Source organism: Elephantulus edwardii, unplaced genomic scaffold (genome assembly GCF_000299155.1).
Source record: "Elephantulus edwardii isolate Elephantulus edwardi_28Jun2011 unplaced genomic scaffold, EleEdw1.0 scaffold00268, whole genome shotgun sequence".
Lineage (NCBI taxonomy): Eukaryota > Metazoa > Chordata > Mammalia > Macroscelidea > Macroscelididae > Elephantulus > Elephantulus edwardii.
Window position 1 is genome coordinate 3,305,095 of NW_006400018.1, and position 15,242 is coordinate 3,320,336.

At 46.4% G+C, this 15,242-nt stretch overlaps 1 protein-coding gene across 1 annotated transcript; it reads left to right on the forward strand.

Moving 5' to 3' along the window:
• Positions 1-2,557: 2,557 nt before the first annotated feature.
• On the forward strand, positions 2,558-7,644 carry MRPL16 (mitochondrial ribosomal protein L16). The gene is made up of 4 exons (XM_006899851.1): positions 2,558-2,612; positions 2,912-2,977; positions 6,336-6,484; positions 7,159-7,644. Exons 1-4 carry the CDS (start codon positions 2,558-2,560, stop codon positions 7,642-7,644), a joined length of 756 nt encoding a protein of 251 aa, XP_006899913.1.
• Positions 7,645-15,242: the final 7,598 nt, after the last annotated feature.

Below are 15,242 nucleotides of genomic sequence, written 5' to 3' on the forward strand. Positions count from 1 at the left end.
AAGAGGAATAAGGGGACACTGCTTGGTTTAAAATCAGGAAGGGTGTGAATCAGAGTTGTGTCTTTTTAAATACCTATTCAATCTGTATATTGAGCAAATAATTGGTGAAGCTGGATTCTATGTAGAGGAATGCAGCATCAGGATCAGAGGAAGACATCAAAAACCTATGTTATGCTGATGGCACAACCTTCTTTGCTGAAAGGGAGGATGCCTGCTGCAGAAGATCAAATAGAGCCTTCAATACGAATTACATCTCAGCATCAAGAAAGCAAAGATCTTTACCACTGGGTTAATAGGCCGTGTCATGACAGATGGAGGAGAGATTGAAACTGTCAATGACTTCATCTGACTTAGATCTACAATCATCATCCTTGGCACCAGCAGTCAAGAGATGAGGCTATGTTTTACTTTGGGCAAGTCCACTGTCAAGGACTCTCCAAAATACTGAAGGGAAATGATGTCAGTTTAAATTAAGGTCCACCTGAGTCAGGCCACAGTCTTTCTTTCTTTTTTTTTTTTTTTTTTAGGCCACAGTCTTTCTAATCACTTGTTATGCATCTCAGAGCCGGAAGATGAGTAAGGACGGCAGATGCCTTTGAGTTGTGGTGTAGGAATACTGAATATTCCATGAACTGCCAAAAGAACAAATGGATATGTCTTGGGAAAAAATGCAGCCAGAGTGCTCCTTGGAAGCAAGAATGGTCAAGCTTCATCTCTCACACCTTGGACATGTTGCGAGGGGAGGCTAGTCCTTGGAAAGGTATATATCATGTTTAGAAAGGTGGAGGGTTGGTGAAAGAAAGGAAGACCCTCAATGAGATGGACTGATTTGGTGATTGCAGCAATGGTCTCAAGAGTGTCAGAAATGCTGAGGACAGTACAGCATAGCAGAGATTTCAGATTTGTTGGTCACAGGGTTGGCGAATTGTACTCAACTTGACAACACCAAACACCAAACTGAAAGAAAACAGACTTGTTGAAGCCCTCTACTTTTAGTATATCTGTTACCACTAAGTAGTAAAGACAATCTGATATTAATAGTCAAAACTGTGAATCTCATTTGAAGGTAAAGCTTCTTCAGATGGTTGGGGAGGCAAAATGGCAGGACAAGAGGACGTCTTTATCTTCTCACTTTTCCCTTTTACTATATGATGAAATCCTGGAGTCATTAACTTTCCAATACACTATTGGGTGGGCACTGTTTTACATGCTTTTGTTGTTAGATGGTGGTTTTGACTCATGATGGCCCCATGTGCAAACAGTAAGAAACTGGCCCCTTTACCTAACAAATTTTCCAGCAACCTTCAGGAGAGTTTGAGCCACCAATCTCCCAGCTGCTAGTGGAGGTTTTAATCATTTGTGGCACTCAGACACTCCTTAGGGTTACACAGGAGGTCAACAATCAGACTGGAGAAGGGGCTCCAGATCATTGTTCTCTCTTGATTTTATTAAAGATGAAAACTGAAACATTAATTTTTACATAGATGGAAAAAGATGGCTAGTTGTAGTGGGCACAGGCAGAAACGATATCTTGCACCTGTATTCTACAGAGCTCAGGTGGCCTAGTGGTTGGGAACCGTGCTGCAATCCCAGAGGCATTTGGTTCCAATCCATCAGCTGCTCCTGGATAGAAAGCAGCACAATCTCCTTCCAGTGCAATTAATCTGTCTCTGAAAACCCACCAGGGGGCCCGCTATGGGTCAGTTCCAACTCAACAGTACCCAACAGCCATCACTTATATTCTACTTTCTACATTTTCAACACGCTCACAGTGCACTGGTCTTCAAACTTTATTAGACATTAGACTCACCTGGGGAGCTGGTTAACAAGTGAAATTCCTGAACTCCATCTCCAGAGATTCTGTGGCCGAATATATGGATGGTTTGACTTTTAGGGTAGCAACTGAGTGCCAACTAAAGGCTAAAGGACGTGGGGCGGTCGGTTTCTATAAAGATGTCACCCTTTTAAGCCTTATTCGGCAGCTTCACCCTGTGTGTTTAGCAGACTGGCCTTTTTAAGAAGCTGGCCTTCGAGTTTGAACTGACCACAGAGGGTTTTCAGAGGCAGTATAAATCGCACAGGAGAAGACTGCCCATCATTCTCCCGCGGAGCAGCTGGTGGATTCGAACCAACTGCCCTTCGGTTTTGCAGCGCGGCTTCTTACTACCAGGCCACGAGACCTCCTCAAACTTCCAAGAGACCGATTTACCAAGCGAATTCTGGGCTTTTGCGGCGTATTTCTCTGCGGAGTAAACTTGCTCCAGTGTTAACTCTGCCCAGGTACAAACCCGGGATCAAACGGGGAACCTTGAGCGGAGGACACCACCAGTGAACGGCCCACAGACACTGGCCCCGGAACCTAAGGTCGTGGCTCGTGTTTCCTCCACTTCCGCCGGATTCCGCTACGGAGGAGCGAACGCAGGTACAACTTCCGGTATCCCGGGTCTCCGAAAGCCGGCGGCGGCGGGTTTCCGGAGCGTTCATATTCTTGTGGTCCCAAGGACAGTAGCCGCTGCGGTCACGGTGGGGAGTCCGACGCTCCCGGACGCGCGTGACCATGTGGCGGCAGCTGGCTCGTGCCCGTGCGCCGCTCCTGCGGGTCCCCTTATCGGGTGAGACTCCCCTTTTCCTTTGCACGCTCAGTCCTATCCTTTGCATAGCAAAGCGAGCCTCTGTAGATGGTTGCTGAAGCCCTGCCTAAGGGGCTTCTCCTTCCCCATGTCACTCACACGCAAGGGGTCGTGCCAAGGGAACACAGCCATGTATGTGTGGGTCGCCGCCTTAGACACCCGGTTTGCCTTTGGGGTTGCGCGCCGCACACTGAACACCTCCTTCGGGGTTTACTGTCGCTGGCAGATTGCGCTAGTTCCTGATCTGGAACCCTTCTCTCTTTAACTTGATGTCCTTGTAGGTTCTTGGGCAGCCTCACCCGCCAGCGCTGGCCTCAAGACGCTGCTACCGGTGCCAACTTTTGAAGGTGAGAGTGGATCTGTCATTTTCACTGTGATGGGACCCAACACAGAATCCGAGAAGACACGGTGCGCGCGTGTGCCTCGTATTATTAACTCAGAGGATCATGCTTTATGCCAGGCCGGGGTATAAGTACTAGTAGTGAATCAAAGGGTAAAAAGGAGAGGGAGCACATTTGCTTCTATGGAATTAGCTGGATATTTCCCCTGGAACCCTCCGCTGGTGCAGGGATGTGGTCGGCCCTCAGCCAGGGCCAGTTTTTTGGTTTTGATGTTTTGAGGTTGGTTTGCGACAGTGTCCCACCTGTAAGAAACCCAGTGGAGAGTTACTTTGAGTTAGAACTAACCCAGCAGCAGTAGTTGAAGTTTTCTGTATGCTCCTTAACATCCACAGAGGCTGGGTGGAAGATTTTTGTTAAAAACAGTGTTCTACTCCCTAGGTTTCTGTCTGTAGTTTCCAGGCCTCCTAGTTCCTCGTGTTTGAAAAGGAGATAAACATAATCTAGCTAATGTTCTATTTCCCCCCCCCCAGGTAATATTTCTATGGGTCTCTTAGTATATACACTTTTTGATAATTCACTTAAGTGTACATTTTTATTTGTATGTGTTAAACTTGAATAAAAGTTCAAAATACCAATGCTGTAAAACTGTTTTGAGGATTAAATGACATAATGTATATTAAGGAAGCTCCAGCAGCTTAATGGTCAGCCCAAAGCTGCCCAAAGTATATCCAAAGGCATACTGTTTGAATCCACAGGAGAAAGATGGGCAGTCTCCTCTTATGCAATTTACTGCCTCTGAAAACCTGCTGAAGGATCAGCAGCTGTGAGTCAGTTCCAACTCAAAAGTTACAAAACAACAGAAACGTATATTAAGAATGTAGCACTCGTTGACTACAACCCATAGCAAGTCTGTGAACAGCAGTCCTTACCACATCCTGCATCGTTCTTACCATCGCTGACATGTTCAAGCTCGTTGTTACAGTCACTCTGGTCTTCATCACTTTCTCTCATCCTCCACCTTTCCCAGCAGGGTATCTCTTCCCAAAGGCTAATATGGTGGTCGGTGTGTTGGAGACAGTGAGATTGGCACAGGATAGAGCAGGGTTTAGGGCTGTTGTCCATAGGGTCGCTATGAGTCGCTGGCAACTCGACGGCACATAACAACAGTCCCTCCTGACAACATGACCAAAGAAGTGAGACAGAAGTTTTACCATCCTTGCCTCAAAGGAGCACCCTGGTTGGCATTCCGGGGCAGATTTGCTTGTTCTTTTGGCAGGCCATGGGGTGTTCAGTACTCCAACACCACAAAGGCATCAGTTCTTCTGTAATCCTTATTCACTGCCCAAATTCCAGTTGCATAAGAAGCAACTGAAAATAAGAAGGCATAGATCAGGCACATCTTACATCCTTGCTCTTTAACACTCTGGAGAGGTCTTTGACAGATTATCCCAGTGGAGCACATCTTTTGATTTCTTGAGGCTAGTACCATCAATGTTGATTATGGATCCACGTACAATAAAATTGGCAATTTCAGTCTTTTCTTCATCCATCATGAGGTTGCCAGCTTGTTCAGTGGTGAGAATTTTTGTTTTCTTGATGTGGAGATAGAATCAATTTTGAAGACCCTTGATCTTCAGTAAGTGCTTTAAGTCTGCTTCACTTTCTATAAACAAGGTTAGATTAAGGTATTATGAAGACATCGGTCTGCATAATACAGGTTGTTGTTGAATCTTCCTCCACTCTTGATGCCCCATTCTTCATATAGTCCAGCTTCTCTCCAAGTATTTGCTTAGCATACAGATTGAATAGGTATGGAGAGAGGATATTTCTGATTTTAAACCATGCAGTGTCCCCTTGTTCTGTTTGGACAGCTGCCCCTTGTAAAGGTTTTGCATGTGCACAACTGTTCTTCTGATTCCCATTCTTCTTAGTTGGCCATAATTTGTTATGATCCACATAGTCAAATGCTTTTGCAGAATCAATGAAAGTTTCTGCTTTCAGCCTTGAGCCATCTGGCATCCGCAGTGATATCCCTCATTCCACACCCTCTTCTGTATCCACCTTGAATTTCTGGCTGTTCTCTGTTAATGTACTATTCCAGGCTTCTTTTTTTTTTTTTTTTTTAAGTAATATTCAGCATGATTTTACATATTACATTAGTAGAGTTTAATAACATTCACATTCTGTTGGATCATCTTTTTTTAGAATCAGAACTAATGTAGATTCTTTGAGTTAACTAGGTAACTAGGTAACTTCTAAATTTCTTGGTATAGACTAATGAGCACTTTCAGGACTGTGTGTTTGTTGAAACATGTCCATTAATATTCCACAAATCCCGGGAGCTTTTGTTTTTTTCCCCAGTGCCTTTAGTGTAGCTTGGATATTTTCCCTTCATTGTCAGTGGTTCTTGATCTTATGCTTTGTTCAGTGTTAACCAGTTCTTTTTGGGACAGTGACTCTATGTATTCCATCTTCATTGATGCTCCTGAATCATTCAAGATTTTGCCCATAGAATCCCTCAGTTTTCCAACCTGACTCTTGAATTTGTTCTTCAGTTCTGAAATGCTGAGTGTGTTCTTCCTTTCTGGTTTTCCAACGTCAGGTCTTTGCACATTTTGTTGTAATACTTTGCTTTTTCTTCCCAAGGTGCCCTTTAAATCATCTGTTCATCTCTTCAGCATTTTTTCCCTTTGTTTTGGCCTCTTGATAGTCTAGAATAATTTCTAGAGTCGTTTTTACATCCATTTAGGTCTTTTCTTTGCTCTCTGTCTTTGAAATAACTTTCTGCTTTGTTAATGAATGACATCCTTGATGTTGTTGTGTGCCATCAAGTCAGTACCAACACATAGCTGACCCTCCAGCAGGTTTTCAGAGGCAGAAAAAATCGCCTGGGAGGAGATTACTCACCTGACATCCCAGAACTCGTTGATTATTGGTCATGACTTTTCAATGAAGTGAATTAGTTCTTGAGAATATTTTTAAATTGAAGTGGGATAGACTCAAGGTCATATGTTGGCTCTCGTGGAGAGCCCCTTCCACACCAGCTATGCCCCAAAACCCACTACTCCTAATTCCTGACATCTTACTGCTATACTTTCCCAGAAAAGTAGTTTTTAATGTTGAGCATGGAGTAGACACATGAGGAAGTGCACTTTGGTTTGCTGTCCTCAAACATCCTTCGCATTAAGCACTGTTAACGCCCAAAGATTCCAGTATTACAAAAGCAGCCAAACCGTAAACCTACATGCCTTTGCAGTTACTCTTCAGAGGCAACTACCTGGTAAGAACCTCACCCAGTTGGTATCCTTTTAGTCTTTTGACGTGTATACTTTTAGTTATTCCTGGTTGTCTGTGCTCCTTGTAGATGTCACCATTCCTGAGAGGCCTAAGCTTAGATTTGTTGAAAGGGTCCCACTTGTGCCAAAAGTGAAGAGAGAACCTAAAAATCTGAATGACATACGGGGACCTTCCACCGAAGCCACCGAGTTCACAGAAGGCAATTTTGCAATCTTGGTGAGTTCAGCAACAAGCAGCAACCACAGGGTGGAAGCCGGGGATGAGCAGAATCTCAGACTCTGAGTTCACTCTCGTCTTTTGTCCATTGTATTTGTTCGAGCAGTCCTCAGTTGCCCTTTCAATTGCTGGGTACCAAGACGACATTCGTGTTGTCTGTCTTTTGTGTCACGTATTTTTTCTATATAGGATGAATATAATGTAAAAGTAAGAGGAGCTCCTTGGTCTGCCTGTAATCAGATCTCTGATGGGGGGAAGGACTCCTGATTCAGCCCACGGGGTAGCTGTTTCCTTCCTGTCTCCCATAACGAAGTCAGCCCAGTCGCTTGACAAAAGGATAGGAACCAGGATTCCGTCTCTGTCAGACAGGCCATGTGGTGTTTTCAGACCTTCCCAGCCTGCATGGCCAGCCCCTACTGCCTCAGAACTGCAGGCCTCGCTTGCCATTCCTGTTCAGCTGCACCTGCGTTTACGCACTTCCCCTCCCGGAGCGGATTTTCTCTTGTCATTGCCCCTTCAGCTTTAAATACCAACTTCAAGAGACTTTTCCTGGCCAGCCCCTGAAGCGAGCCCATTCATGTTCTCCCCATCACTGTGTATTTATGAGAACTTCTTTTTATCTCATTGAAGTCATCGTTTCTAAGGCCTCCTGTGGTTCTCCTTTTCTTCTTTAGGCGCTCGGTGGTGGTTACCTCCGGTGGGGCCATTTTGAAATGATGCGCCTGACGATCAACCGTTCCATGGACCCCAAGAACATGTTTGCCATCTGGCGGGTGCCGGCTCCCTTCAAGGCCATCACCCGCAAGGGCATGGGGCAGCGCATGGGAGGGGGCAAAGGGGCCATCGATCACTACGTGACCCCCGTAAAGGCGGGCCGCCTCATCGTGGAACTGGGTGGGCGCTGTGAATTCAAGGAAGTCCAAGGCTTCCTCAACAAGGTCGCCCACAAGCTGCCCTTCAAAGCCAAGGCCGTGAGCCGGGAGACGCTGGAAAAGATGCGGCAAGAGCAAGAGGAGCGGGAGCGTAACAACCAGAATCCCTGGACCTTCGAGCGCATCGTCACCGCCAACATGCTGGGCATTCGTAAGGTCCTGAGCCCGTATGACCTGACCCAGAAGGGCCGCTACTGGGGCAAGTTTTACATGCCACACCGAGTGTAGCGGCAGTGCGGAAAACACGCACACTGTGCACACAGGTAGGGAATTGGGGGAAAGATGACTGAATTTTCAAAGTCCATATATTTATAATAAAAATATGAATATCATGTCAATAAGTCACTTTTCATTCACTTGCCATCCTTTAAAAGATTTCATCGACAGCCTGGTTGAATATTAGGAGCTCTCTACCTCTGAACAGAAATGTCTTCAGAGCTAAATCAGATCTGTGAACCGCCCCGCTCTGAAACAACTCGGACCCAAGGTCAGTATCACGTTTAATATGTGCACACTCAGGAGCTGGTTTCTGTGAGATCTTCACTAGGTACAAACACAGACTAGGTAATGTTTTCAGAATGCAAAGAAAAACATGACAAGTCATCGTTTAATTGATTCAACAGGTATTTATTGATGCTCAGCTACCCATCTCAGTCTTGGAGGGAAGGATGTCAACAACACGGCAAGGTGCGCACCTTTGCCGTTTAACCAGGTAGGATGGGGTGGCCCTTCCTAGGTCCTCTGCACAGAGAGGCTGCCTGTTACCCTGTGTCTCTGCAGGATCTAGTAATGCCATGTGCCACAAAGCACTTAAACAATTCTTGCTACTGAAAAAGGGCTCAATTCAAATCCCATGGTCTTAATCCGTTTGCCTTTAGCCAGATTAATCTATTTTTCAGATTGGGCTGGTAGTAGTCCAGCCTCTATTCTAATTAAGGAAATAACAGCTTGATGAAAAGAAATCATTTGCTTTTTAATACTTTCTTAAAAGATCGTCCAGCAAATCATTTCAAAGATACAAATTTAAACAGTCTAGAGCTGGATCCTGTGGTCTTACATTATCTTGGTGAACCTTTGGTAATGTAACTAGTCACTAAATAAGTTACTTGTATTCTTGTAGCCAGGACACACCTGATCCTTGGATTGGGGAGAGTGGAACAGAATGTTGTACACAGTGCTGACCACAAGTCTACATGAATCTGGGACAAAAGAGCACACGTTCATTGTACTTTCTTCCTCACCCTGTCTTTTGTTATAATCTTACCTGTTTTATAGAGTGATTCTGACAACTATTTTTATTTCAGTTGGCATAAATCTTTATTTGGGGCCCACTTTGGCTATTGAACTAAACATGCATGGCCCACCTTCAAAGGATAAAAGGTGGTGATGACGGAATTCTAGCATCACCGACCACAGATAAAGCACATTAGAGTTGCGTTGTGAAAACGGGGGCCCTGCTGTAGCACTGTCTTGCATCAGGGGGTCAGCCCATTTCCAGTCAGCTTTACCCAACAGGCCAAAATCATCTTTCCAGTGAGGCTAGAAAGGGTTCAAGATTCAATCCAAGGACTTTCATGAGCAAAATCAGAGTGTAAGGTAAAGAACTTAGTGAGCACCTGTAAGGGGCATTGGGACGGCAGAGAGCAAGCCCAGGATGGTGCCCATTAAATCCTCCTCACTTGAGATGAGCAGACCTGAAAATGGATACGGGGTTGATGAGAGGTGAGGCCTAGAATGTTGGGAACAATGAAGGCTCTGATCTTGCTGATGAACTTGATGGCAGTTAAGATAGTTAAGATTCTCATCGTGACTGGGCATTCTACAGTGTCTGCCGCTTCCCAGCCATACCCTAGGGTAAGGCCGAGGTGTCCTTTCTGAGCAGGTGCTCCCTAGGCCTTCCTAGCCTAAAGTCCTGTAAAGCATGTGCCCTGCCAGGTTTGTGTTACTAGACATTTCCGTCATCCCTGCCCTGCACAGAACCCTGCCTTTTCCTTAAGTCTGTTCTCCTTTTGCGTAGCTTAGGAGTTGACTGATGCCCTGTGTCGTGTGAAGGTTAATGGGAAGAGGAGTCACTGTTGAGAAGTCTGCGTGGAGAAGCGATGGCACCACAGAGGCGGGAGGAGTTCAGAAATGCCAGTCGGAGATCCGTCTGTGGGGGCTGAGGAACAGAAGGCTCGATTATCTTAAAAATCACAGATTACCCAGCATGGGGCCAGGAAACCAGTTCTCTTTTACACTGGAGCAAGAAACGAATCATGAGGCTACATTCACTTGGCCCGAGCTTCTGAAGGAGGACAGTTACTTGGGTTTGCTGTGTGGCCAGTTCAGGGTGCTTCTACTACAAAAATTAGTTCTTCCTTTTGCAATTCCTATATACCAAGACCCAGATTTCGCAGTAGGACATCAGCATCCTTGGCCTGTACAGTCTTGTACAAGCAGAACTAACCTTCTCTACCTACAAACTCATCCTTAAAGTTTCATTTATCTACATAATAGCTGATGTTGTGTGCTGTCAAGTTGGAACTGACCCTCCAGCAGGTTTTCAGAGGCAGTAAATCGCACAGGAGGAGGCTGCTCATCCTTCTCCCGCAGAGCAGCTGGTGGATTTGAGCCGCGTGCCTTTGGGGTTGCAGTGCAGCTTCTTACCGCTAGGCCACCAGAGCTCCCTCTGTTATGGTGCATTCCTTTTTCTCCATCTTTCTACTATTCCCACACCTACTCCCACCAGGCACACTAGGACACATGAGTTTCAGATCAGTGGGCTCGACCCTCCCCACTGATGGCTCACCTTTTTCAGGCAAATATGCTCCCAATGGTGGAAGCTAAGATGATCACAAGGATAACACAGCAGATCATAATCATGATCTTCTTCTGCTCATCAGACAAGGAAAGAAAAAGCACATGAGAAACAACGTGACTGAAGAGAAGCCTTCCCAAAACAGAAACACAAAGCGGGTCTGGATCTGGGCACAGTAGGAAGGGAGAGGGGCACAGAAGGAAGAGGGAGATGGATCTGGCTTTGAGCACGCTGAATGTTCCCAGAGATGCCATTTCCGGATGAGAGACTGAGAAATCGGAACAACAGAACCTTTGCAGGACCTTCTACCTTCCCGGACACCATCACAACAGAGCACTTCCTTCTAGAGCCACCACTCTTAGTGACCCTAATCCTTCAGAGGCGCACCTCAGATAGGAAGTTCAAACGTGAGCCGCCATACTGCAGTCTCTACGTTACAGACATTTTCAAAGATCAGACAACTTTCATTTCCAGCACACAGGTAGGTGTTGTCGATTCAAGTACGACTTCCCAGTGACCCTCTGAACAACAGATCTGAATCCTGTCCTAGCCTGTGCTGTTCTCATCATTTCCACCATACTTGGGCCCATTGCTGCGGTCACTTATCAAGCCATCTGGGTCTTCTTCTCACTGACCCTCTGTACTTTTAAAGGACATTTACAGCTGTTTCTCATTCTGAGTAAGATCTGGGTTCTACCTCTAATACTATAGCTACCTGTGTTGTTCTGTTGTTCATAGTTTTCAGAGGCCTGTTGTTTCAGAAGTGAATGGCCAATCTTGCTTCCTAGTCTGTTTTGATCTGAGAGCTCTGTTGAAAACAGTCCACTCTGGGTGATCCTTCTAGCGTTTGACACACCAGTGGAATAACTTTCAGCATCACCGCAACCCACAAGTTACCCCAATACAGCAAAATGACAGACAAATGTTAAAAGAGTGCCGTTAAAGAGATTTGCATCCTCTTCCAAAACTGCCACTTGGTGGCACCCAAAATCACTAAGTGTTTTGCAGGGAGATCAAGCCAGAGCTGTTGTGATGATCAATATAAAGGCATTTATTAAATTAGAAAGAATCAAGTTTACATTTTTTAAAAATATATACAAACAAACAAGGCCCTTCGTATGCTGTATTCCAAAACATTAGCCCCAGGCCTCAATCTCAGAAAAGAGCAAAAGCCTGTAATTAGAGCAGGTCTCCCCTTGTGGCTAGTGCCAATCCCCGTCCTGACATCATAGCCATGGGCAAGAAGGGCAACCCCTGGGCTCTGTCTGGATGCTGGCGATGCCTGATAGTAAACAGCGCTTACAAAGGTGCTAACGGGCAGTGCCTGGATTAGGATTCTCCCCCTCCGTTGAAAAACATTAAAGCCAAAGTTGAAATATACCTGGTATGCAAAATCAAGGAGACTAACAGGGTTTAACACTGGGTCTGTTCACACACCACAGGTGAAAATTCCCTGGGCTGCTATTTCCTTCACAGTGTGAGTCTGGGGAAGACTGAACCTGTTCGCAGAAAGAGAGCCACTTAATCCCTGGGATCACGAGTTAGCCCCCAGTTGACCCATCCCTGGAAACACGACATCCCATCAATCACTTGTCTGATAGCAAACTGCCCTGGGATGTTCTCAGGACAAGCCGTGCCCAGGCAACTGGTGAGGAGAGGTCAGAACACAGCACACCAATTGTCCACTAAGCAGAACAGCTCAACGAGATCAACTGCATCTTCACCCCAGAGACGGTGATTCTCTTAGTTACTCATTCAGGAAATGGCAGGTTCTCAATGACACGAGAAGACCCCATTGCTATTGTGGTCATTTGCAGGTAAGCAAGCATCCCTTACTTAACACTTCGCCTAGCTCAAGGTTATTTCTTTCTGGAGGTAGTACTATCCTCCACTTGTTTCCTGCTGAGAGGCATGTACGAGCAGGTGTCTCCCATGCATGTGATGAGAAAAACGCGCCTGGGATACGTGAAATGCATGACTGTGGATACCTGGACCAGTCTGATGAACATTTTCAGAGCCTGTGACTGAAGCACCTCATCCCTGGCCCAGTTTTGAGCCCCTGGTTATTCAAGGCAATGTTGTCACAAAGCATCACTCTTAACAACGAACAGCCTGTTTCCAAGACTCAGACACGGAAACGAATATCCCACGTGCCCAGCCTCTGCAGATGGCACCCTCAGAGGGCCAAAATCATCCTGGTCCCTCCATGAGCAAACATGAGAGGACACAGCATCGGCAGAGTCTGAAGTCGGCCCCAAGCTGAACAGACCAAGAATCTAATTTACAACTGCATGCCAAACAAGGCAGCTTCTCAGATCAAAATGACAGCTGTCAGCCTCTCATGTTTTCAGGACACAGGGATGACAAACTGAAAAGACTGGTACCCTGCCAGGCAGAAGATCGGTTCCAAGTCTTACTGTTGCCAAACTTGAAGATGCCTTCTGCTTTGTTAAAGACACGTCTCTGAAAACTGACATGTGTGACAATTTCTGGGAGAGGATCACTCCATGAGGTAGAAAACACCAGCACCTTGGAAGAATCTCAGCTCGGCTCTCCAAGGTGCAAGGACTGATTTGACACACCAGAGGGGGGAAAGGCACGCGGGCTGGTCCACAGGGTCGCAGAGAAGGCACGTCAGGGCTGGCGGGGCAGGAGAAGGTTTTGAGGATGTGGGGTTGCATCTGGTAGATTCGATTCGTCCAAGGCTAGATTGTTGGCTGGATCAGGCAGGTCCAAGGATGGTGACGGGGAAACAAAGGAATGGATCCCACTCTCAGGAAGGCCATTCAAACGCCAATTCCATCTGAAGGCAAGGGAGGCCACGCTGGGCTGGAGTGAAATCAGGTTCTAGGAGAGGCAGGGGAGGAAGGAGGGGTCAGTTCACACAATGGAGAAGACGAGCAGGAAGAATCCACCAGGCACCTGGAAAATGGAGAGATCAGAGAAAACTGGGGAAACAGAGCAGTGAAAAGGCATTAGCAAAACTGACAGGCCCATTGATAAACCGGAGACAGGACACCCTCCAGCAGATTTTCAGAGGCTGTAAATTGCACAGAAGGCCTGTCTTTCTCGTGTGGAGAAACTTACCTAACAGGCTGCCAGTCCTCTCCTAAGCATCCCACCACTGATGATGTTGACTATACCACTGAATCAGGACGGCCCACAGCTGACCCTCTGGCAGGTTTTCAGGGGCAGTTAATCACACGGGAGGAGGCTGCCCGTCCTTCTCCCTCATAGCAGCTGGTGGATTCAAACCATGTGCCTTTGGGATTGCAGACCAGTTTCTTACCACTAGGCCATCCACCAGAGCTTCCTGTCAGTCACAATTATGTCAATTCTAACTCATGCCATCCTCACGTATTATAGAGTAGTAGTTGTTGTGTACCACTGAGTCAGAACTGACTCATAGCTGATCCTCCAGCAGGTTTTCAGAGGCAGCAGATACCACAGGAGAAGATGCCCATCTTTCTCCTGCCAAGCAGCTGCTGGGGGTGAGCAAAGTGCCTCTGGGTCGACAGCGCAGCTCCTTACTATTAGGCCACGAGAGCTCCCTTATCACAGACTGGCACTGTTAGACAGGAGTTCTTTCGACTATAATCTTAACAGAAGCCACTCTTCAGGCCTTTCCTTCTGCAGTGCCACCTTCAAACCATTTCCCACTGGCACCAGGTCTACCATGACTCAGACTGAGACCTCCACTGAGTTTCTGAGGCTGTCAATCTTTACAGCTGGACACTGCCCATCTTTCTCCCACATAGCTGCTGGTGGATTTGAACCACTGACCTTTCAGACAGTATGTTATGCCCTACACTAGCAGGGCTCCTTCCACACAGGGCCCTGAAAAGCCCTCTATTGTGAAGAGGGGAGACAATGAGGTAAATCTCTGTGCATTTTACTGAGCTGTCGTGTGTCACAGAGCTGTGAGCGGGAGGCATCCCCTGACTGAAAGCTCTGGTTCTTTGCCCGGACAGCTACAGCAGCTCTCTTGAACGCAAGCCTCAGCTTCCTGCTGCTCTCACATCCTCCCTGACCCGCTCCCTTCTCTTGGAAGGCAGACGGGTACAGTGGAGAGTCCAGTTCACATTCCCTCCAGCCACGCAGCTTGGAGAAACGGCTGAACCTTGCTGAGCTTTCACGAGTTTCCTTATCTGTAAAATGGGAGCAGTAGCTGGCACACAACTGAGATTACAAACCTAGGCTGTGTTCCTTCTCTCCGCGTTAGAGACTTCTCTGTCTCTCAGGGCACCTGGGGAGGGGGAAGGGCAGGGCACCCTCATCTAAGTAAAAACCAGTTGTGACTTTATTGACTATGGAATAAACTGATTGTTTTTATTGTTGTGTACCATCAAGTCAGAGATCCTCAAACTCTGATAAACAACAACTGTTCAGCAATTTAGAATCTTAGAGATGGGAGGTGATCAACTATATAGATAATTCTTAATCTTACTGATGTTGTTGTTGATTGCCTTCGAGGCAAGCACGACTCTTAGTGACCCTATGAACAAAAGTCCTAAAGCCCCTCTACAACCATCAACATTTATCAAAGTTCATAGAATTTCCAGAGGCTTGTTGTTTAGGAAGTGGATGCCACTCCTGCTTCCAAAGCCATCGTACAATGTTAGTGGTTGAGTCGCCTGCGATGTATAGCGACCCTATGTGCAGCAGCTCTGAACTCTTCCCTGTCCAGAGCCAGTCTCACTAATCCTGACACTTCGCCCAGTTACTGTATCCATCCTTTTCATCCGGGGTCTCCCTCTCCTGCGCTGTCTGTCCACCCTTCCGAGCATGATGTTCTTCTCTAAGGACCAATTTCTCCTGGCCACGTGCCAAAAGTGAGGTGGAGCTTCAACTGATAGATATTTATTAATCACATCTTTTAAAAGTTGTTTCGCTTAATATATGATGAAAGTTATACAAGTGTTCAGACCTTTTGTGCATAGGGTCACTATAGTCATCTATGATTCAACGGCACTCAACAACAGAGAGAGAGCTCTGTTGGCCTAGTGGATAGAAAGTTATGCTACCAAAT